Raw genomic sequence first — 25,374 nt, 5'->3', positions numbered from 1 at the left:
TGTGTGTGTGTATATATAGGCGTGTGTGTGTATATATGTGTGTGTGTATATATATATGCGTGTATATATATATGCGTGTGTGTATATATATGTGTGTGTGTGTATATATATGTGTGTGTATATATATATTCAGTGAAAAAACCATAGGTTTCACACAAGTTATAGTTAGCGGAAATTTTACTGATAAAAAACCAATGAAATTGCCCCGTTATAGTTAGTGCTGGCAACTATAACTCACGCGACCGCAATCCTCTGCTGATGCTAATACTGTATTTAGACACTTATTTGCCCATGTCTTCTTCCATACATTTTTAGCTATACATATATTACAAATATTTTTTTTTATAAAGACACATATGTCATCAGCAGAAGATTGCGGTCGCGTGAGTTATAGTTGCCAGCACTAACTATAACGGGGCAATTTCATTGGTTTTTTATCAGTAAAATTTCCGCTAACTATAACTTGTGTGAAACCTATGGTTTTTTCACTGAATTTGCAAGGTTTTTTAAATGCTAATTCCTAACTATAACGTGTGTGAAACCTATGGTTTTTTCAGTGAATTTGTACGGTTTTTTAAATGCTAAGTTACTTTACGCCATTCGAGGCGTGCGCGCCCACTTAACGCAGTTCGTTCCGTGCACGGTTTTTATCAACTTTAATAAGCCCTGTACATTTGGTGGCCTTCGGCCACCAAAAGCACAGGGGGTGGGGTCAATGTGGATATTTTTTTTTTTATTTCGATTTTATAATTTCATGTTGCCAAAATTTAGTTTTTTTTCTGATGTGATAAGCCCTGTACATTTGGTGGCCTGCGGCCACCAAAAGCACAGGGGGTGGGGTAAGTGTGTATAGTGTTTTTTTTATTTCTATTTTTTAACCGTACGCGTACGGTAAGCGTACGGTAAGCGTACTCTGCGAAATTGCCGAAAAAAAAATAAAACCGTTTTTGCTCTTGGGGGATGTTTGGGGACTCCCTCACCATGACTATGTGGGAGGGAGTTGTCAAAACAGCCCCGTAACATGTTTTTTGGCATCATGTTTGATAAATAACACTCAGTGCGAGAGACAAAATGGCAGACGCCGCTTCCTGGTTTCGGCCGATTCGAATGTTTACTAAGATCTAAGAGCCAATCAGAATCGCGCTCGCGCACGCCACCGTACGTGTACGGTAAGCGTACGGTAAGCGTACCGTAAGCGGGCTCAGATATATATATTGATTTAAAGGCTATTTTCTCAGAATCTACTGAACAGATTTACACCAAACCTACGAAAGGCACTTCCTTGACCTAGGGACTACCTCTCTGCCAAATTTCTAGTAATTCTGTTCAGCCGTTCGGGCTGTAGCTCTGTCTAAAGGTCCTATGGAAAAATGCATGGGAAAAACGCGTTTTGGGACCCCCCTTTTATCTCAGCCCCCGCTTGACGAATCCCCCCGAGACTTTCAGGGTAGGAGCGGAGCGTAGCGCCCCACCTATTTTGAGAAATTCGCGAGGATTCATCGACCGGCGCCAAAGTTATTCAAAATAGAATGTTGCGGATTTCCTATGGAAAAGGGGTCCTAACTATAACTACCTACTGGCGACCGCCAGTAGGTAATATGTGTGTGTGTATATATATATGTGTGTGTGTGTATATATATGTGTGTGTATATATATATATATTCACTGAAAAAACCATAGGTTTCACACATGTTATAGTTAGCGGAAATTTTACTGATAAAAAACCAATGAAATTCCCCCGTTATAGTTAGTGCAGGCAACTATAACTCACGCGACCGCAATCCTCTGCTGATGCTAATACTGTATTTAGACACTTATTTGCCCATGTCTTCTTCCATACATTTTTAGCTATACATATATTACAAATATTTTTTTTTCATAAAGACACATATGTCATCAGCAGAAGATTGCGGTCGCGTGAGTTATAGTTGCCTGCACTAACTATAACGGGGGAATTTCATTGGTTTTTTATCAGTAAAATTTCCGCTAACTATAACATGTGTGAAACCTATGGTTTTTTCAGTGAATTTGCAAGGTTTTTTAAATGCTAATTCCTAACTATAACGTGTGTGAAACCTATGGTTTTTTCAGTGAATTTGTACGTTTTTTTAAATGCTAAGTTACTTTACGCCATTCGTGGCGTGCGCGCCCACTTAACGCAGTTCGTTCCGTGCGCGCACGGTGCGCTTCGCGCACCGTGCGCTCACAGTGAGCACGCGGTGCGCTTCGCGCACCGCGCGCCTACTTTACGCAGTTAGTGCCGTGCACACACGGTGGGCACGCGGTGCGCTACGCGCACCGCGTGCCCACGTTACGCTAGATGGGCCATGTACGCACGATGCGCTTCGCGCACCGTGCGCACATGGAGGACATATGATGCACTTCGTTTTGAAAGGTAATATTTTAATTTTTCGTATATTTTATAAGCCATGCACAAATGGTGCCCTGCGGGCACCATTTGCACACGGGGTGGAGAGAGTGTGGATAATTTTTTTTTTTATTATTTTTTTTTTAATATTTTAGTTTATCTCATCTCTAATACACCATGCACAATTGGTGCCCTGCGGGGACCAATTGCACACGGGGTGGAGAGAGTGTGGATAATTTTTTTTTTTTTTAAATTTTTTACCGTACGCGTAATCGGCGAAATTACCGAAAAAATAAAAATTCAGTTTTTGGCCTTGGGGGATCTTTGGGGACTCCCTCAACATGGCTATGTGTGTGGGAGCTGTCTAAACAGCCCCTTTACATGTTTTTGGGCTTTATATTTTAGAAATCACTCTCAGTGCGAGAGAGAAAATGGCGGCCGCCGCTTCCTGGTTTCTGCCGATTCGAATGTTTACTAAGATCTCCGAGCCAATCAGAATCGCGCTCGCGCACGCCACCGTACGCGTACGGTAAGCGTACCGTAAGCGCACCGTAAGCTGGCTCAGATATATATATTGATTTAAAGGCTATTTTCTCAGAATCTACTGAACAGATTTACACCAAACCTACAAAAGGCACTTCCTTGACCTGAGGACTACCTCTCTGCCAAATTTCTAGTAATTCTGTTCAGCCGTTCGGGCTGTAGCCCTGTCTAAAGGTCCTATGGAAAAATGCATGGGAAAAACGCGTTTTGGGACCCCCCTTTTATCTCAGCCCCCGCTTGACGAATCCCCCCGAGACTTTCAGGGTAGGAGCGGAGCGTAGCGCCCCACCTATTTTGAAAAATTCGCGAGGATTCGTCGACCGGCGCCAAAGGTATTCAAAATAGAATGTTGCGGATTTCCTATGGAAACGTGGTCCTAACTATAACTACCTACTGGCGACCGCCAGTAGGTAATGTGTGTGTATATATATATGTGTGTGTATATATATATATATGTGTATATATAAGTGTGTATATATATGTATAGATGTGTGTGTATATATATATGTATAGATGTGTGTATATATACATTGCGGATTTCCTATGGAAACACGGTCCTAACTATAACTATCTACTGGCGACCGCCAGTAGATAATGTGTGTATATGTGTATATATATGTGTGTGTATATATGTGTGTGTATATTTGTATATATATATGTGTGTGTGTGTGTGTGTATATATATGTGTGTGTGTGTGTGTGTGTGTATATATCTATGTATATATATATATGTGTGTGTGTATATAATCATTAATATGTCTCTGTGCACAGCGCGGGTCCCGCTGCATTGGAAACAGGCCAAACTGTTGCCACTTCTAAAGAAGCCCTCACTGGATCCGCTATTAGTGGCTAGCTATCGTCCCATCTCTCTTCTTCCAGCCTTATCCAAGGTCTGCGAAAAAGTCGTCTTCCGTCAGCTGGATACTTTTGTTGAAAACTCCGGTGCCCTCCATCCGGCTCAATCCGGATTTAGGAAATGTTACAGCACTGAGACTGCTCTAGTAGAAATGGCTGAATCAATCAGGGAGTGCCAGGACGCAGGCGGCAGAGCGGCCCTGGTTTTACTGGATCTCTCTGTTGCCTTCGATACGGTACCCCACCATCTTCTACTTACGCGCCTGGCTAACATCGGCATGCAGGCTCTGCCTTGGATTGGCTGAAATCTTTTTTGGAAGATCACTCCCAGCAGGTCTGGTCACCTCCTTTCTCCTCAACTGCTAGGAAAGTGGCTACGGGAGTTCCTCAAGGATCCACCTTGATCCCACTACTCTTTAACATCTATTTGACACCTCTTATTTACTTGGCAGAGGAGCTGGGGGCAAAAATAATTGCCTACGCCGATGACACCCAGCTCCTATTCACCTGGAACGATGGTGACCTGTCAACTTCTCGAGCGCAGAATTGCCTTCCCTCTGTGTTTCAGTGGCTGGCACGTGCCCAACTGAAGTGCAATGAGGACAAGTCAGAGGTGCTGCTATATGGCTCCTTTCCACCTGCCTTCCATGAAAATATGTGGCCGAATGACTTTCCTCGTCCTAAGTCAGTGGGTGCGCCCGCCAAGAACCTAGGAATATGGTTTGGCGACGATCTCCGCTTTACTCACTGGTGCTTGCTTTGGCATACTTAAATCTCTTAGAAGATTTTTTCCTCTCCTTCCTAGCCAAGCAAAGGAAACGGTCGCTCGGGAACTCATTCTCTCCCGCTTGGACTACGCCAATGCTCTCTACTGTGGCATTCCCGTCTGTTTGCTGAGTAATTTACAAACGATTCAAAATGCCACTGTTAGACTTCTATTTAACATCTCTAGAAGATCTAACGTGAGAAAGCATTTGCGCGACCTGCACTGGCTTCCAGTGCACCCAAAGAGTGCAATTTAAAGCTCTTACGGTGGCTCACAGAGCGCTGCATGGTTTGGGTCCTGTATACATAAGGAAGCGGTTTAGCTTTTATGTCCCTAATAGCTTTACGATCAGCTACCCAAACCTTGATGACCATCCCCCGCTTTCGTAGGTCCCGGCTGGGAGGTCAGGCCATTTCTGTCAAAACTGCGCTGGCCTGGAATTCTCTTCCTTTAGAAATTCGGAGCATTCAGGAGCTCGGACCTTTCAAGAAACGACTTAAAACCTTTCTTTTTAATTAGCTGATTCAAACATCCCGACATCTCAGGTTCTCCGATAACTGCTCGCGCCAGGACACTCTTGAGTATTTAAGCGCGCTATAAAATCCTCTATAACATAACATATATATGTATATATATATGTGTGTGTGTATATATATATGTGTGTGTGTGTGTGTGTATATATATATATATATATATTCACTTAAAAAACCATAGGTTTCACACATGTTATAGTTAGGTGGATATTTCACTCGTAAAAAACCAATGAAATTTCCCCGTTATAGTTAGTTCAGCTAACTATAACTCGCGCGCCCGCAATCCACTGCTCATGACGTCACATATTACATCACTCATGACATAGTCAGTGGCATCACTCATGACATCATCCTTGTGATAGAGTGGCGGTCGCGCGAGTTATAGTTATCTGAACTAACTATAACGGGGAAATTTCATTGGTTTTTTACGAGTGAAATATCCACCTAACTATAACATGTGTGAAACCTATGGTTTTTTAAGTGAATTTGCAAGGTTTTTTAAATGCTAATTCCTAACTATAACGTGTGTGAAACCTATGGTTTTTTCAGTGAATTTGTAAGTTTTGTTAAATGCTAATTTATTTATGTATTATTTTTTTTATATATTTATTTTACAATAAACTACGTATTAAAATTTTTTTTTTTTTTTGTTTTTTGGTTTTTCACCGTGCGCGCACCCCCGCGATTAAAAAAAAAAACAACAAAAATTCTGCCTTCGGGGTCCTTCAGGGACCCCCTGACAAAGGCTAGGGGGTCAGGAACTCTCTACCCTGCCCCCTTTTCACGTTTGCCACCTACCTTTTTCACTCTCGCACTGAAAACAAACAAAATGGTGGCCGACACTTCCTGATTTCGACCGATTCGAACGTTGACTAACATGTAACCACCAATCAGAATTACGCTCGCGCACGTTAGGGTGCTCGCACGGTGCGCGCACGGTGCGCACACGGTGCGCGCTTATAGATATTAATATGCTTTTAAATGCTATTTTCTCAGGAAATACTGAACAGATTGACACCAGACCTGCAAAAGGCACTTTCCTGACCTGAGGACTACCTCTCTGCCAAATTTCAAGTAATTCTGTTCAGCTGTTCGGGCTGTACCTTCGACTAAAGGTCCTATGGAAAAATGCATGGGGAAAACGCGTTTTGGGACCCCCCTTTTTTCTCGGCCCCCCCTTGACGAATCACCCCGAGACTTTCAGGGTAGGAGCTCAGCAGAGCGCCCCATTAGTTTTGAAAATTTTGCGAGGATTCGTCAACCGGCGCCAAAGTTATTCAAAATAGAATTTTGAGATTTCCTATGGAAACACGATCCTAACTATAACTATCTACTGGCGACCGCCAGTAGATAATATGTGTGTGTGTGTATATATATATATATATATATATATATATATATGTGTGTGTGTATATATATATTTCACACCTGTATTAAAGTTCCACCAAAAGAGTCACTAGGAAGACCGAGAGAATAGGACGAGAGTCCGAAGAAGAAGAAAACCTGGTGAAGACTTGGCAGTCTCTTCTCTGTCCGAAACCCCTTTCCTCCCTGAGGGTTTCTTGCTGTGCAAGTTTAATTTTGGCGGCGGGGAAGTCTTAGAGAGGCACTGGGATCTGACGTCACTCTACTCCCTTGCAAGTGGGCCGAAAGGCGTTCTGACATGAACCACTAGTGATTCATCGTGAATGACCTCGGAATCCGCCCCGGGATCCCTGGTGATGTTGGAACCTCTACAGGGAAGAAATCCCCTAAGCGATGCTGTTCTCACCATTGACCACTTCTGGAGCCTTGGCCTCTGCTAGGGTCTTGTGAATGGAATTCACTACCATGACCTGCCTCTGGGAAAACCTTATGTATCCACTGCCTCACAAATCTATGGGGTAGGCATCTTCGGCTGCGTCCTCTCAGTGAAAATATAGCAGTCCAACCTGCTTTGCAGAGTACTGACACAGAGGGGTGTCAACACCGCTTTGGTAAGAGAGGACGTTGGATACAGACCCTGCTGGGGGGGAAATCCTCCAGGTGCAATGCAGGGGGGTGGGTCACGCTGTTCTCCACTGTCTATTTCAAAGCTGAGCCCATACGCATCGGTCAAGGGTCCAAATATTAGTCTCTATGGGCCATAAATCAACCTCTGCAAGTGACCTTTAGTGCTTTGAGGACTGATCCACAGCAACGCAGACCCGCTGAATAAAGAAGTCGGATGACTTTGACGCTGCATGAGAGGGTTGAATGTGTTCCTGCAGCGCCCATGAAAGGCAAATAATTAATCATTCACCCAGTTACGCAGCAAAACAACAATCAACGGGAGAGATACTCAACTCACAGCTGCTGGAGAAGTGGAGAAGGAAGGGGCATAAAGGTCGAAGAGGTACTTCGGAGCAAGATGATTGGTTGATGTTTTGAACTTTTCATTCAATATGGGCATCTCGGAAAGTTAGTTCTTTATGATTTAATGTTTGCTGCTGTTTAATAAAGTAAAGAAAGATGACCATAATCCTAGTCTTCAGTCCTAACGTAGAATCTGCAGCTGACGTCAGCGCTGGTAGTGGCACTTATACAGACCGTGCACATCATTTCAGAGCAGAACATTGTCATTGCGGAGCCACAATGCGCCACCTTCCGGCACACAGAGTTATTTCTGGAAATATTCTGAAGGTGAGAAATCTGCAGCTAGATAGTCTCTACCAGAAAATGTGTTAATGAAGGTAAGCAACTTGGTCAACACTGCAGTTGCACGTAGGATTGCCACTTATAACTTGACATGTCACATTTGTGCGACACGGACTAGATGTGACAATATCATATGTACTGCTGTGTCCCTTCGTTCCCTAACAGATGTCCATACTCTGGAGTCTGTTTCTGTGGTGCCTGATAGTCATGTAAGTGTTTTAAAATTAGAGGGCGCTTTAGAGTATGGCAGATGGAGTGCAGTCCATCAGGGTGTCAGAGAATATTACCACTGTTACCGTGATGGACTACCATTCATTGAATTTAGAGATGACTACAAGCCAAGTGATTATTTCTGTACGCTGTTCCTGTCAATGTTGACAAAGTTTGGTGGATGGACACTGTTTGTTTTGAGGGCAGTCCACTAAACTGTGAACATTGTTTGTACTTCCGAGGGCCCCTAGAGGAAGCTTTCCATTGATTAATCCAACATTAGCTCCGTCGACAGAAAGCTTACGTTCTGTCTGTCTCTAAATGAGGTGGGCGGATGAGAATTTGGCACACAGAGAACTCTGTTGCATTTGTGAGACTGCATCCTGTCTGACAAACTCTAAATAATCCCCTTAGTTTTTTCCCCCCTATAATGATTAATAAGTAAACAAATAAAATGTCTTTCACTGGTATGACCTCTAAAGACTAGGTGCTCTAAAGAAAGGAAAATCATGATTGCTTAGCCAAGGAAGTCAAGTTGAGGGAGTAATTGTACCTAGTGCTTATCGGAGTTCAACATCCTTTACAGGTACACCATTACGATTGGTGCCACACACACAAGGCTAGACTATCTAGATTCGCGGGGAGCTCAGATTTTCTGAACATAAAAATGCGAGTTACACAATTAAATGGGTGCCTTTTACCAAAAGGAAACATTGAGGCTTGGGTGGGGTGGAAATCAGCCTCTAAGGAAGTCTTTAAGGAAGACATGTTTGTCATAATGATGCAATTAAGTACCACTTAGCTTCTGATGGATAAGTCCTCCCACAGATTCGGCACCTTAACAATATCCTTGATATACCAAACTGGATTCAGATTCTATTGCCCCTATGATTGCTGTTCAGTGCCACTAGAAGATGCCATGCAGCCTGGGGCTGTGGCTCTCTGCACCCAGGATGCAACATCATCAAATGCTATAATATGGCAATTGGCACACTGATGTCAGTTCCTACTTTTCTGTGCCCCTTTGATGCCGGTCCAAAGGTCTTAGTGCTCCTCTGATAAATATTTCTCAGCATTTGACAGAGACTGATCATGTGTCTCCTCCTAAGAGTTTGGTGTTTAATTACTGTTGCAGATAACCTAAGAAGTTGAACTTGTCAGATCCACACTTCACCTACAACACCAGCGCTGCCCCTTGTATCAAATTTAGAGCTGCCTCAAAAACTCTTGAAGTCAACAACCATCATCTGAGTGGCAATAGAAAATGTCCAGGTCTATATTAATTATAAACCTTTGGTACAAGCCTTCTTTACGGCCCAACAATTTGCTCTGGTTGAGGAACTGTTTGGATCTGACTGACGTTTTCATAAGTGATAATGGCCACAGAGAATATGGTGACTCGGAGGCAGGCAACATTCTCTTCTCTTACAACAGAGATGCAAGCCTTTTCCTTGTTTTAAAAAACTCAAGTGGTATGGATGCATCTCCAGAAGGGCATAATATACCTTAGTATCTTAGTTTCCGTCAGTGGTATGAAATGCTTCTGAACCGTTCGGATTAAGCTTGCCCACCACTGAAGCCGAATGTAACAATGTAACCCATCTTTGGCTCTGCTGTCCACAATTGAGCCCAAATGCCTTTACCTATGGTCCTCTCTGTAACTGATGATCTAGGAGATTGGAATCTACCAGCCAGAAAGCTTTCTGGTAGTCTTGCTGTATGATCACTATTTCCATTCAATGTGAGAGTTGTCAAGATTGACTTTTATGAGTGTGCCTCACCACTAGAAATGTTTTTCTCTGGTCAAGAATGGTTGGGACGCTTCTTTGGTCATTGGCTTGACCTGTTGGCATGGTTGCCAACCTATATCACCAATTTGGATGCATTCCACTGTATATTAGGAGGTGTCCAGGCAACCCTCATAGACATGCCTTTCGTTGGAGCACTTCAAAAACCAAAGAGTCAAGGCATGCTGCAAGCATATGCCTGTCTGCCCCTGTAAAACCATTCCACCAGCAGTAAAATAAGTTTTTGAGGCTTCTCTAGTGCATTATAGTCTCAGCATTGCCATCCTTTGCAGCAATCTAGATAACACAGAAATGTACTGCTGCTTTTGTTGCAGGTGTGGATCGAAAGGACACAATTATCATCAGTCAACTTCAACAGAGTAAAATATGAGATGCCATGCTAATTTCCTGGACATTGTCTGGTCTGTAAGCTTTTGCTGCTTCTGATAATGCAATTGGTTCTCAACATTTTCAGGATGTTTTAAAACGCCCGCACTCTGAAGGCCATATATTGGATAAGGGAGGGTCTGGCTTGGAACTCTTCTGTAAAACCTGAACTGGTACTGCTGATTACTGTTTTTCCTCCCCCATTTCTTACAGAAGGGAACTGAGCACTTCACTCATGTTCAGCAGCTTATAAATACGTTGCATAATTTGGTTATTGTGTAGACATCCGTATCCTTCAGATCAAGTTATACATAGTTTGTATTTTCTAGTTAGAGCCCTACATAACTATTAATCTGATAGAGACTTCTAGCTGCAGATTCCTTACCTAAAATTATTCCCAGGCATTAGACTGGATCCGGATTTGTTTTATGAGCAGTACCCCTGCGCGCCAGTGGCGTTAACTGTGCCTATATAGGTGCCACCCAGGCACGCTAGCGTTAGTTTTTTTCTTTACATGACAGTCAGCACAAAAGAGCTACCCCTTAGTCGTTTTTTGACTATGCTTTTTCTGCGTGTTGAACTCGCTGCCTGGTGTGGCAGGGATGTTCTCCAAGAAGGCCAACTTCAAGCCCTGCAGTGCCCGTCACTGACAGATGTTGGTGATGGACCTGCACCTTGTTTGCCTTTGGTGCCTCGACTGGGACCACAACAAGGTCTGTTACAACTGCAGCGCAATGCACCCACAAGCTTTGAGGGAACCATTCCTCAAGCTCCTGATGGCTCGATTTGCAGTGGTTCCAGAATTGAGGTTCCTGGTTGAGAGAAAGGTCCCAGAAGCGGTCGCAGAGCCTGAGGTCGTCTGTTCATTTGAAGTCATTGAGCCATTCGGGTAACTCACGCAAAAAGAAGAAGAGCAAGAAGTCGAAGCGGTCTTTGACTTCACCTCGTCCGTTGGCTGGCGAGACAAGGGAGTGTTTGCCACTCCAGGCCTGGCTCTGCGGTTGAGCCAGGGCCTGCGTCGACTTCGCACCTCCATCAGTTTCCGCAACCCGAAGCGACCTGTTCCCATCTCAGAGAGTTGTATTAGGCCATGTACCTCTGATTTCGGTAGCCCCTTTCCGCACCGGCGCTCTTTGTCTGTTCCCGGTCGGTAGGCTGACGCGACGCGGGACCGCGAGCTTCGTCGCTCTAAGGCTCTCTCTCCATTTCCGGGAGCCGGAGCGTCCCCTGCCCAGCTTTGTGCATTTTACGTAGCCCTCCATTCCATCTTTGGGCAGCCTTACTCCCATGGAGCTGGTGGGGCATCCTGGGCATTCGATACCGGCGGCTCAGGACCCGGCGGACCCCCGAGGATCCAGGCCGGTCAACCTTACTCGACCTTCCCCGGTGCCGATCTCGGCGACGATGTCCCTGGCGTCGGTCATGCCCCCGACCGATGCCGTCCACAACTTCACCCTGTGATGGAACCAGAGCCGGATTGATGTCGGCTAACGTCAGCCATCGGTGAATCCGACGCCGGAGGGTACTTTTGTTCCCCTTTTCATCCCTGGTGTTCCCTATGGGCCAAAAGGTCGTGATGAGGTGTGGGAGGGGTCGCCTGACCCTTTAACAGACCAGCTTCAAGAGCCGGACTGGAGAGAGGACTTGGGTGACCCCAGTGGTCTGGACACTTCCCCAGTCCTTGGCATGCCGTGGCTACAGAGGAGGGAGCGTCTTACGCTGTGGTGGTGCGAAGGGCAGCTGAGGCCCTGGGCCTGGAGCTCCTTTCAATGGCGGTCAGGACTAACCTTCTGACAAAGGTGCTTCAACTGGCAGCAACCTCCTCTGAACCCCTTTTGCCGTTCAGTGAAGCCCTCACTGATGTCCTTCTGGGCACCTGGTCCAAACCCAGTACAGGGGCTCCTGTTGAACGGACAATTGTGGGCCGCCACCGCCCGGCTCCGGGCAACCCAGTTTTCCTCAACCAACGCCCTTCCCCTGAGAGCTTGGTAGTCCAAGCCTCGTCCTCCAAGGGTGCATCCCCTTCTGCTCCCCCAGTTAAGGTATCCAAGAAGCTGGATCATCTTTTCTTCCAGCTTTGCACTGCGGTCCGTGAATAGTGTGTGCCTCTCAGGCCATTACTCCCATACCATCTGGGATACGGTCACACAGGTGCTGCCTCAGTGCCCGGAGGAGGCCCGGGCTATTCTCTCCCAACCAGTGGCAGATGGGAGAAACACAGCAAAATTCATGATTCGCTGTGGACTGAGTACCACCGACTTACTGGGCAGAACGATTGCCACGTCAGTAGCCCTTCGAAGCTACGCCTGGTTAAGGATGTCTGGCTTTTCTGGGGATGTCCAGTCAACTTTGCTGGACATGCCCTTTGATTGCCATCGCCTTTTAAGGAGCAACTTGAAGGCATCATTGTAACAAATACATAGGTGAGAAATGCTCCTACTATTTTTTGAATAGATTATGTTTGAAGATTTGCAAGACGACGCCCCTCATCTCCCTTACATACGTTTGCTGTAGACTCAGTTGATAGGAGGGAGACTTTGAAATATAAGTCGTTCAACATAAATTCTGTTATTTTGTTTTTAAGTTACATCCATATGTGTTAGGTATTGCAGGGGACATCTTGTAAAATGTAAATATGCAGAAGGAATGGCATCCATTAAAATAAAAGATGATATTCCACGGGCAGTGTTGTTTGTGATAAATACTTGAAATCTTCTGCAACTTCTTTATAGCCCATTCTAACCTTGAACAGTCTTGGACTACTTTGGGCCGCAGTGGAAGAAAAAAGCATCATGTGACATATGGATAGTTGCCATTTGTATAGTCCCCCTGAAATGAATAAACTAATATGCCCATATATATCACCATAAATGATAAATTGTTAGCTATATTAAAGTGATTAAGGTTTTTAGGCTCACACACAGAAGCTGTCTTGTTTTAAAGCTAAAACGTAATTAGGAGTTACTTTCTATCAGAATTAGTAATTTTTTAAGATATAAAAGATTGTCTTCTCTGACCATAAACAAATTGGACAATACAGCAAATTGTCTCATCTTCTGGTTCACAGGCCAGCTCAGATACTACAGGGCTAAACAGAGTAGAGCAAATAAATCCTTGCAATTTAAAAAAAAACAAGTTAAAATGTATTGGTGAGACTAGCTGGTAGTAGACTGTGTCCCAAACCTACGGGCTTTCAAGGAGACCAGATAGGCATACGTCACCTTTCGTCTTAATAACCTAACGTATGGTCCTCATGGCTACCCAGTGAATTCCTCAATATTCAAAATAGGTCATGAGAATAACGGCTTCTTATTTTGCTGTTACGTGTGTTCTTGTTCCGACAATGCCTATGTGTGAAGAGGTGAACAGCCTATTCCTCAATGTGTGAAAGGCAACCCTTCCAAGCCAGTGGCACGCAAGATAGAATGTAGAGTTATAGAACTCTCCATGCTTTGTTGTGCTATGTGTTAAGAAATGCTTCACTGGCAGTCTGCTTGATAAAGTAACAGTCAGTTGCGAAAACTAGCAAAAAAACTGTTTGGTTAAGCTAATTGAGGTATGCCTTTGTTACTTTCTTGAATTAATATATATCAACATTTATTCTTGGTTCAACTTGCATAAAACCCAGAGAAAAGAACCCTTTACCAATACAAAGACTGCAAACAGTGGCATAACAGCTTGTTGTGTGAATGGATGGGGTACAGTTATACCAACTTACAGGTGCTGCCTAAAGGTTGTTAATTGTGGCAAGCATTGTTGACTTCCTAGATAAAGGCTCATCCTTAAGAAGTAAGTACTGTGACAAAGGCAGGGCCTCTGTTATCTGCAGTCTGTTCTAGTTTCTATAGTAGCCTTTAAACATTTCTCTCTTTATTTTCTATTTTTAAGTCCTACGGTTGAGGGTGGCTAGACCTGTGTTTTTTCCTTTTTAGGTGTCGACTACAGACGGCTTTAGTTGTCTTTAGGCAAGCCTATTGTTTCTAGTGTAAAACATCCTTATAGTGGGCTTTGGGTCTGCCCTGGCTTATACTTGTGTAGTTTTGTTATCTATCTCAATTGTGCACTCTTGATTTGATGGTTTCCATCCTATTATTGTATTTGTCCCACTCAGAGGCATTTCAGTCTGTGTTCTTATCTAATTACTTGTAGCCTTCCACAGCATACCTTAGTGGACTCATTTTTTTTTAATTTAGCAGTCTGTACTCCATAGGACTGCATGTGTTTCTTTGCTCTCTCTGCCACTTTTTTTCAATGCCCCCACCGGCTCTCTCAAAAATATTGGCAAATACAATAGTTCAGCCTTTTAAAACCAAGACCTTCTGGCTTTTTCAGTGCTTGTTGTTTTTACTCAGAATGTTTAGGTGGATGAGTTTGTTACACAATGAGGATTTAAATAGTAAGTGATGGGGGCGTGGCTTGGCGAGCCGATATGGCGGACGTGCGTTGAGCTAGCTCCGCACCGCCCGACATCTAAATCCTACCAGATATCCTGCCCACCCGATCCCACACTGGTATCCGGCTGGCTGGCGGAGCGGCGGACCGGTGCCCCCCTGGCAGAGTGGTCCGGTGAGCCGGACGCGGCTCGGATACCGGCGGAGCCAGGGGGCGAAATCCTGCGGCCACCTGCGGCCTAGTGTCAGAGAGGAGGCGGCGCCCTCGCGTAGCCTGGGCCGCGGCGGTGCCATTATCTCGGGAGACCCAGGAGGAGCTCCGTACGGGGCCCGGGGGCCCGAGGTGAAGTGAGCAGGCCGAGAGTGGTGGGGGTGCTTGGAGAGAGACACCGGTGAGCGGGTGAGTGCAGCCGGGGGGGCGTCGTTCCTTCCCTGTGCCCCCCGGTCGCCGGCAGTACCCGGAGGAGGGGCCGCGACATATCTGAGGCCCGGAAGAGAGAGGCGAAGAGGCTTCGGCAGTCTGGTTGGCCCCAGGGCCGTGAGAGGGACTAGGGGCCCCCTGCACGAGCCATTCACGGTGAGAGCGGCTGGTGTGGCTGGGTGGTGTGAGCTCGGTGGTCGATCCGGACCACGGGGAGTGCGGGCGATCCTCGCGCCTCGGAGAAGCTAGCTGGGGTGTGCATTGAGGAGGCCGGACGATGGACGGATCGCGGGGGTAGCGGGGGTCTCGGCAGCTGGATCGGGCTGCGGTGGCTTGCCCCCCTCCCCCCTTACCTATCGGTGTGCTGGAGGTGGCGTTGTCTGGTGGCCCCCGGGCGGGGGGCGAACGACTGGCAGAGGTATTCCAGGGCTTGCCTGCCCATCGGGGCGATCCAGGAGGGGCATTGGATGAGAGCGGCAGCGTGGGATTGCCTACCATATTGCTGTCCGGGGGGCGGCCCTTGAGGCGGCGGAGTGTGTGACTGGGACCGGGAGGACCGCAGCCCGTGACGCAGGATGACGAGGGATGGCAAGGGCAGTGGCCAGACCAAGCAGGGCCCGATTGACAAGTTCACGGGTCATGGGGCGACCGCAGCGGTCCCAAGCACGTCGCAATCAGGTGGCCCCAGTAATGCGGAGCTGATGGCTGCTATTACGCAGTCAAGAGACATGCTGGACGCCAAAATCGGCGCAGTGGGGGCGGATGTTACGCTGCTCCGCCAGGACCTACGGAATGCCGTGGATCGCATCACGGAGGCCGAGACAAGGATCTCTGGGGTGGAAGATGACGTGGGGACACTTAAGAATCTAGTTAAGGCGTTGGAGGTGGTGCAGAGGGGCCCGGCGGAGCGAGTGGAGGATGCGGAGGGGCGGACCCGACGGAATAATCTGCGTTTTGTGGGTTTTCCAGAGGGCTGTGAAGGGGGGGGGACATGGAGCGGTTCTTGTCGGAATGGCTGGAGAGCTGGGTGCCATCGGACGCCCTTTCCCGCTGTTTTGTGGTGGAGCGGGTGCACAGGGCCCTGGCACAGAAACCGCCACCGGGCGCTCGTCCCCAGCCTGTGATTGCTAAGATACTGAATTACCATGATCGGGACGCTATCTTGAAGCAGGCTAGGGCGAGGGAGCCCCTAGTGTTTGAGAACTCACGCATCCTGATATTCCCGAACTATACCCGCCTGGTGCAGCAACAACGACAGTCCTTCTTGGCGGCAAAGGCCCGGCTGCGTGCCCTGAAGCTCCCCTACGCTCTTCTGTATCCGGCCCGACTGCGGGTGGTCTCCAGGTCCCGCACACACTTTTTTGATTCACCTGAGGAGGTCTTCAAATGGACGGATGAAACTGTACGCCTTAGGCCGCAGTCGCCTCCGGGACGGGGGACCACCAACGAGGCTCCTGGTGCGGCTCGGGATGGCCACAAGTCGAAAGGGAAACCCCCGGCGTTCTAGGTCCCGGAGGCGCTCCGGTTCCCGGGGCTCTGTGTCTGGGACTGGCTCATCGGGCGGTGGAGGCAGTTGAAAGGGCCCCGCCGGACAGTTTGCCATAGTGTCTGGCCCCGCGGCTTCTATATATCTCTTTGGGGAGTGGGATCGGGGGGGGGGTTGTGGGACTTAGGGGGTGCGGGTAGCGTAGTTTCGGCGGTGCACCGGTAGTGTTGGGCGGTTGGGGGGGATCCATTGGATGGGGCGACCCGGGGTTCCCAGTTGGAGCCTGGAGGCGAGTTCCACCGCGACAGGTGCTTCAAGGTTTTTGAGGTATGGGGTTGGGGGGAGGAGGGGTCACGGGGTGTTGAAAGTGGTTATAGTTACTGTTGTGACCGCATGTTTCCCATGGTACGTCTGGAGCAAGAGATATGGCACAAGCTACTGCGCAGCTGGGTACCGTCAAGGTAGTAAGTTGGAATATACGGGGGGCGTTAGACCAGATTAAGCGGGGGGCGCTCCTGTGCTACGCCAAGCGAGTGGCGGCAGACATATTGCTCCTGCAGGAGACGCACCTGCTAGGCACGAAAACTCCCTGCCTCCAGAGGTATGGGTATACTCAGATCTTTCATGCGGGCTTCATACGGGGGTCTCGGGGTGTCGCTATCCTAGTGCATAAGCGAGTCCCGTACATTCATGATAGGGTGTGGACAGATGCTCAGGGACGCTACGTCTTTGCTAAGGGGCAAATAGGGAGTGACCGGGTGGTGTTTGGAAGCATGTATGCCCCGCCTCCGATGTCCTGGACGCTGGTAGAGAGGATCACTGCGGTCTGGACTGAATTCTCAGACGAGGCATGTGTGGTTGGCGGAGACTGGAATGAGGTGATGGAGGGCTCCCGGGATCGGTGGAGGGAGGGGGGAGTGCCCGATAGTTCGATACGTACCAAGCTGAGAGCTCTGGCGGAGGGCTTAGACTGGCTAGATGTCTGGCGGCATTTTCACAGCACGCAGCGTGTATATACATATGTCTCGGCAGTGCACGGCTCTTTCTCACAGCTGGATTACATCTTTTTGTCCCGAGATCTGTACGGCAGGGCCATAGGGGCGGAGATTCTTCCACGGGGCCTTTCGGACCACTCTCCGGTTGCGGCAGTGTTGCGCCTGGGGCATTTGCGGCAGCCGTTTCGGTGGCGCATGTCGGTGTGGCACCTGTAGCAGGAGGACTATGGGTCGTGTATGCGGGAGGCGTTGGAGCGGTACTTGTCCATTAACGTGGGCTCGGTCCCTGAGGCCGGCCTGGTGTGGGAGGCGCTTAAATCAACGCTTCGCGGGGTGGATATCTCGTATTGTGCAATGGCGCGTCGGCGCAAGGGGAAAAGGGCCCTACAGGCGGAAGCCGAGATAGTCGCCCTGGAGAGCCGGAGCACTGTGGAGGGTGGAGGCCGGGATCGTCGTCGGCTCCTGTTTGCGCAACAGAGCTATGCCTCGATGTTAATGGAGGAGGCGCGTCAGGCATGGTTAGCAACTCGGAGCCGAGTTTATCAATGGGGGGATAAGTCGGGCCGGATGCTCCATAGGCTGTGCCAGGGCATGAATCATTCGTGGGTGCTCCCGGGGCTGGTGGATGCTGCTGGTGGCCCCATGTCGGATCCCAGGGTGTTGGCGGAGAGCTTTGCGGGGTATTATGCGACCTCTATGGTCCGCAGGAGGTCCTATCGGTGGAGACGATAGAGCGTTTCCTTGAGGACATCCCTCCTCGGGCCCTCTCGAACTCGGCACGAGAGGAGTTAGAACTCCCACTAACGGTCGATGAGCTGGGGGAGGCGTTGGGTGGTCTCAGCCCTGGGAAGGCGCCGGGCCCGAACGGATTCCCCGCTGAATTCTTTCGGAAACACTTCCTGCAGCTCGGTCCACACTATAGTGCGGCCCTAGAGGAGGCTCGCGAACGGGGGATACTCCCACGTGATTGGCGGCACGCCAAAATAGTGGTGTTCCACAAGCCTGGTAGGCCCCCCCGAACTGCATGCATCGTACCGTCCCATTTCCCTCCTTAATGTGGAGGCTAAGATCTTGGCGAAGGCCCTGGCGAATCGTTTACTGCCCCATATTGCGTCCCTGATCCATCCGGATCAGGCCGGATTCATGCCCAACAGAGCGAAGCGTCACAATATTCGACGGGCGCACGTCGCGATTGCGGCCGTGCAAAGATTGGGAGTACCGGCGGCTCTCTTGTTGGCGGATATGGATCGGGCCTTTGATTCTCTAAGTTGGCAGTACCTCTTCGCCCTGCTGCGGCACCTGAACCTTGGGCCGAGATTCCTTTCGTACCTTCTGCTGCTGTATACAGACTTATCGGCTTCGGTGCGAGTGGCGGGTGCGATATCTGCCCAGTTTCCGGTGGGCCGGGTTACGCGTCAGGGCTGCCCTCTGTCCCCATACTTATTCGCGATGGCGATTGAGCCATTGGCGGCGTGGGTCCGGGTTGACGCACAGGTGACCGGGTTTGAGTGGTCAGAGGGCTTGTCTGACCGCATCGCACTATATGCGGACGACGTGCTTTTCTTCTTGACAGACATAGATCGGATGGGGCCGCGGTTGCTGCATATTATGCAAATTTTTGGGGAGACCTCGGGTCTACACATGAATCCGCAGAAATCGGCACTGTGGGTCCTGGGGGGTGAGGTTCATCGGAGGGGCTGGCGCGCGTCGGTTCAGTTGGCAGTGGGGGGGCTTAAATATCTGGGGGTATTCCTGTCAGATGTTCTGGCTATTGCATGGGAGAGAAATATGGTCCCCGTATGGGACAGGGTGCGCGACGACGTTAAGCTGTGGGCACGTATGCCACTGACAATATATGGTCGCTCGGCCATCTTCAAGATGGTCGCGCTCCCCCGTCTGCTGTATCAGCTGCAGAATCACCCGTATGTTATTCCACTGAGTTGGTTTCGTCGAGTGAATGCAACCCTGGGACAATTTTTGTGGGAGGGAGGCGGGGTACGGGTGGCACTGCGAACATGCTTCCTCTCGTGTATAGTGGCGGCCTGGCGGCGTCGGATACACTCTCCTACTATCAGGCTTCCCATCTCCTCGTCCTTAATGAATGGTGGTATGGGGATAGGAGTGATCCGGCATATGCGGTCGAGCGTCGGTTGATGGATTCATATACCGTACACACGATCTTATATGCGGCCCCCCATGCGCGCGGCGCTGCCGCCGGCGACTCGGGTTGTCTTCCACATATGGAGGCAGGCCCTGAGGCGGATGGGCTGGTGGAATAGGCTCACGATGGAGACCCCACTGTGGCACAATGGTCGTCTGCCCCGACTGGCTGCGCTGCCCGGCTTTGTGGGCTGGGACCGAATCGGTATATCTACGCTCGGGGACGTGGTGCGGGTGCAACGCTGAAGTCCTTCCAGTGTCTGCGGGGAGAGTTTGGCATGCCCCCATCGCAGTTTATCAAGTATCTGCAGTTCCGACATGCTATTTCCCCCTATTTGGAGGGCGTAGATGAATTAGCTGACTTTAACCCACTGGAGCCAGGGTCTTCATGGGGGACCTCTGGGAGCGCAAGATTTCCCGAATATATCCGGCCGTGGTAATTCACGGGGCCCCGTCCCTGCAGACCCTTAGAGACCGGTGGGTGGAGGATGTGGGCCCATTGGATGACACGGACTGGACGGAGGCGCTGGCGTCGCCTCGCGGGGCGGCGGTGGCGATGCGCCTCCGCCTGATCCAATTTAAATTCCTTCACAGGGTGTACTATACTAGGCAACGACTTTGGCGGGCGGGCCTGATCGCCTCCCCGGAGTGTCTCCGCTGTGGACATGGGGTGGGGGACTTCCTTCATACGGTGTGGTCTTGTCAGGGCCTCTCCCGCTTTTGGAGTGGGGTTCTTAGGTGCCTTACGGAGGTGTTGGGATGGGACATTCCATCTAAGTTGGTTCTTCTACATGTGATGGATACAGTGGGGGGCAATATTTATAAGAGGCATCTGTTGTTATTAGGCCTGGTACTGGCGAAGAGAGATGTGGCCAGGGCATGGAAGGCGCCGGCGACCCCCTCGATTAATGTATGGAAGAGGGGTCTGGACTTTAACATGGGTCTAGAGCTCCCGGTGTTTGAGGCCAGGGGGTGCCCCCGTAAGCATTATAAAATCTGGAAGCGCTGGGCTGATTACAGGGGGATATTTCTGGAGCCGCCTGTGGTTGGGCGGGACGAACAGTGAGTGTGAGTGGTCCGTGGGGGCATGTCTCACGTGTGGAGTGCTGCAGACGGTGGGTCCGCTGGGCGAATGGAGGGAGAGCATTAGCTTCATTGCCAGCCATGGGTAGGTTAGCGGTCGGGGGGTGGGTTCCGGGGATTGGGGGGGGGGGAGGGGGGCAGTTCAGATTTCGTGGGGCTATAGTTGGTTTGAAATGCCCTGCATTATTCTCAATATACAAAATGTCAAGACATTGTGATGTGCTAACGATTGGGCAGTGCTCTCTGGGATACAGGGACCTGCATGTTATGTGTTCTTGATCAATAAAATATGTTTTACAAAAAAAAATAGTAAGTGATAAGTGGCATTCATTCCATTCTGGATTTTTCCAGCTGTCGTTTTTTCTACCCTTGTTATTTTATGTTTTCTTTTTAATTCAAAAGTATTTTATCACGGTTTATCAAATGTGCTATATCTGATATTTGAAAGACTGTCTATAAGAGGGGCAATAGACTTTCAGTTTGATAGGATTGCTCCAATTATCCAAATGTTCTGGGCTACAGCTAATGTGTTCTCATCACAGTAGCTTTGTAAACATTTTCTCTTCTTGGAATATATTTTAAAGATAGTTTGGAAACATTGATTGCATATCTTCAGGCACAAGATGAACATACCGAGGGTTCCCCCTAGGAGGAGACACATGGGGATGCCCCTGAAGTCTAGTATTGTCATTTGTTGTGTGTGAGCCTGGCTCTGCGAGCAATACGACCTGATGGAATGTGCAAAATGTGTGAGACACGGGACACTATTCGCTCTTTGTTAAACTCCCCATAGATCTTGTAGGAACTATATGTGGCAGGGTATAAGCGCGTCAATTGAAAGACTCATACGGCTGTGATTTTGCATAGAGTAATGTTACATGTAAAATTTCTCTAATGTGTAACTGTTTTCTTTTTCGCTTTCCAACTGTAACATGCAAGTCTGATATAAGATGAAACTATTGATTTATGTGATGTTTGATAAAGCATGATAAATAAAGATTTTAAAATAAAAGATAGTGCTAACAATCAATGTAATTTACGATTATGTATAAACTTGATCTGTTAATTTGTTAAGCATTCATATGTGATACTCTTGAAATAAATAGTTTTTCTTTTTCCGTGAATAAAAATCTAACCTTTTTATTAAAACACAGATTGGAAGAAACTTGCTTGCCTGATAATCATTCTGCCATACACACCAGTGCTGATGAAGGAGGAAAGAATATCATTGAAGATCTTAAAAACACGATTAAGCAATTACGTAATGAACTTAATCATTTTAAAAATCAGGATAAAATACTGAAACAAGAAATCGGATTGCAGACCTCTTTTAATGAAATCAAAAGTTTTTCTCCAGATCACCAATTTGTACATAGAAAATCACAGGTAAAACCATTGGATATGGAAGATAATCAAATTCAGCCTGCTGGTGAAGGGGATCATATTCCACAAGTACACACTTCAAAAGAGAACCACCAAGTAATTGAGGATAAAGTACCTGTGGTTTCAAAAGGAATGACTAATGTAAAACACAAAGTAAGTCTACGAATATTTTTATTTTGTCTGACTTGCTTAATAAAAGATGTAAAGTTACTTACTTGTAATCCTCGGTCTCCATTTTCCTTAAATTCATAACTGCTAAATGTATCTGATTTTGCGACTTATCTCAGAACACTTAACAGAGGGAAAACTCTTCTCAAAATATAAGTAGCAAATGCCTGTTGGACTTTACTTTTGTTTTATTAGCTATGCTTGAATTAAAGAGAAGAAATGTTCTTCTTTTTTCTTTTTTTTCCAACCGTCTCTTTAAACAGTGAGGGGAAAACAGTTGCCTTGGACCGTAAGCTGTTTGGAAATTCCATAATAAATTGCATTGCCAGTTAGCCTTAGTTTCTTATCAGCTCTGTGAGACGAACACATTATATATGCAATCTCTTTATTCAGGCCTATGGTGTTATAAGTTATTAACTTTGACAATTTTCTTCATGGAATCTTGATTAATATTCATGACCACTGTCTAAAATAGGAAGATTGGTTGCAAGGAAGTGGAGCTGAAAAGCCAAGTGTACCACAGCATCAGTGGAAAAATCTGAGGAGGGACCATAGTGTCCATCAGAGCTAATATTTTATGGAGACAATGAATAATTGGTACCTACAGCAAAATGTCTTTTGAGCCAGCCTTGACCTAGCAGTACAAGCAAAGACCGAGAGAGAGAGAGAGATAGATAGACAGACAGACAAATAGATCAAAGTTAAAATATTGACCATAAGTAACGTAACTGGTGCTATGTAAAGCGCTCTGATTGGATTCGGGTCAAGTTCGCGCTATATAAAACACTGCAAAAAAACAAAAAGGACAAAAAAATATATATAAGTATTTCACGGAGTAACCTAGCCTCCAGGGTCAGACTTAAGACACAAGTGTCTTGTGGATTCATAAACAGACCACTATGTTTTTCCTCTGCGAGTCTCTCTAAAGGAGTAATTCCTGAGAGATAACACCAAAACGTTTTGCATTTTTCAACTAGGGAAAGAAGTCTCCTTCAGGATAATAGGTTTCAAACGGTTCCCTGACTGCCCGGAGCTCATATTGGTCACTGACTAGCACAAGGTTTGTCTGTGATGCTTGTGCTCTGGGCAAGGCTCTGTATCATCTGACTAGTGAGGTTTCATTCATCCTAAGGTGATCTGTAACTGAGAGGTGAAACTTTACACTGTCATGCACAAGAAGAGGCCACAGTCAAAGCCTTGGTTCCACTTCCACTCCAAGCTGTAGGCCTCGTCATGGTCTTGATACTAGGCCCATGAAAAATCCACTTCTAGGTTAACTTCTTCGGACGAGTCCAAATCATAGGCAAGAAGGCCATGCAGGACACCATCCCATTCTGCCACTCAAAGTCCAAAAGTACAAACTTCAAAAGAGGCGCAAGGATGTCATGATATTTATTGCACTCCCTGATTTCTCCGATTCTGAACTTGGTCCCTGAATGTCCCAAATTCTTGGCCTGCAGTTGACACCTCAGCAAATGACAGCCATCAAAGAGGCCAAGCTGCAGATCTCTAATGTGACTCTGACTTCCTCTGGCATGCCGTCTGGCCCCACGGAGCTGCAGGGGATTCCCTTCAGGAGTTTCCCCCAGTGCCATCTGCCCCCACAGACAGGGTCAAGACTGATGTGCATATGGCTGGGTCTAAACTGGGGTGGCATGGTGAACAAAAGAACGATGGATTTAGCCCAGATCTCTTGACTGGGAGTGAATGTTTGATTTGCTCTGCATTCCATCCATCATCTGTGTGTTATCTGCCCCGCAGGGCTTCTATCGGTCCCTTAATGTCTCCTGCACTAACTTCTACTCCAGCGCCAATGTTCACACTGGTTCTTTCTGTACCTCTACCACTTCATCAATGCCGATTGATGCAGTTTCTGACACTGGCCCAATATCGACCTGATCAAGGCTTGTGTTGTTCTATAAAATCACAGATGCACAACTAGTGGTTATACAGCACGATTCCTTTCCAGTACGTCTGCCCCCAATGACCATACTAGCAGTAGATTCTCATCACTTTTGGTTTTGATTCACACTCGGTGCAAGAGGCAGCTGATGACCTTGAAGACACTGATGATAATGGCGTAGTGGGGATGTGCTACTCTCCAAACCCCCACCCCACCCCACCCCCCCTGCCCCCTTTATACTGAGGATTCATTGTGTGTGGACTTATGGAAACCAGTGGGTTAGATACATCTCTTGAAAGGAAACTGAACTTGCCACCTTGGCCATCGGAAGAAAGTGACTTGTTTGCAGTGGTGGTGCAGAAGGCAGCTGAAGCACTAGAGTTGCAGTAGACCCCTGTTGAAAACTCAGATTCTTCAACCAGACCAAATTTCTTCTGAGCTGTTATTGCCACTTAACGAAGACATTACTTATGCCCTTTTGGCTACATGGTCTAAGCCAGCTAGTTGACCTATGGCTAAGAGACTTAGACCGGACCCCAGAAACCAAGACTTCCTAACAAGACATTCTACATTGTATAGCCTGATTATTCAAGCCTTGAGAAGCAAGGTTAATCATGACTCCTTTCCGACCAACCCTACGGATTGGAAATCGAAAAGAACTAATGCTTTGAAAAAAAGAATGTTTACTTTGGCGAGTTTAACACTCTGATCTGTTAAAGCTTTTTATCTTCTGGGAGGGTGTTTTGCTGGCTTTCTGGAGAATCCAGGGCATCTCTAGCCCAAACTAAACAGTATAAGCAGGACACAGCCAGATACATACTTCAGCCGGTCTGGAGACTACAGACTGAATTTACAGAGTTATTGGCACGAGTGTTGTACTTAGGAGGTATGCCTGGATGCCATCAACCAGGATTTTGGGAGACTTGCAAGCATTCTTTATAGACATGCTATTTGATAGCTCGAGAGATTATTGGAGAAAAGGCTGATTCAGTGCTACAGCGATTCAAGGATAGTTGCCCCAAGGCACAATCCTTGGGGTGGTTGACACCAGCCGAGCAATTTCCCCACCAGTACATGAAAATCAGAGGCTGTTCCAATGGTCTTGCTTGCAGATGTGACCAGTGTCTGCTGTCTGGTGGAGACCTGGCCCCATGTTAAGCTTCTGGATATCTGAAAGAAACACGCTGGTTATAGATTCCTTACCTTAGACTTAACCCCAGGCGTCAGACTGGATCCCGAAAGTTGTCAGCGGTACCTCTG

General features: G+C 47.6%; 1 protein-coding gene across 1 annotated transcript in view; it reads left to right on the top strand.

Annotated features, from left to right (window-relative positions):
* Positions 1-25,374, top strand: part of CDK5RAP2 (CDK5 regulatory subunit associated protein 2) — a 723,544-nt gene that overhangs the window by 372,505 nt on the left and 325,665 nt on the right. Inside the window, exon 22 of the mRNA XM_085609970.1 lies at positions 21,815-22,196. Coding sequence (XP_085466096.1) covers positions 21,815-22,196 — 382 coding nt within the window. The remainder of the gene's footprint in view (positions 1-21,814; positions 22,197-25,374) is intronic.

Source organism: Triturus cristatus, chromosome 1_2 (genome assembly GCF_964204655.1).
Source record: "Triturus cristatus chromosome 1_2, aTriCri1.1, whole genome shotgun sequence".
Lineage (NCBI taxonomy): Eukaryota > Metazoa > Chordata > Amphibia > Caudata > Salamandridae > Triturus > Triturus cristatus.
This window is presented reverse-complemented; position numbering and strand designations above follow the sequence as displayed.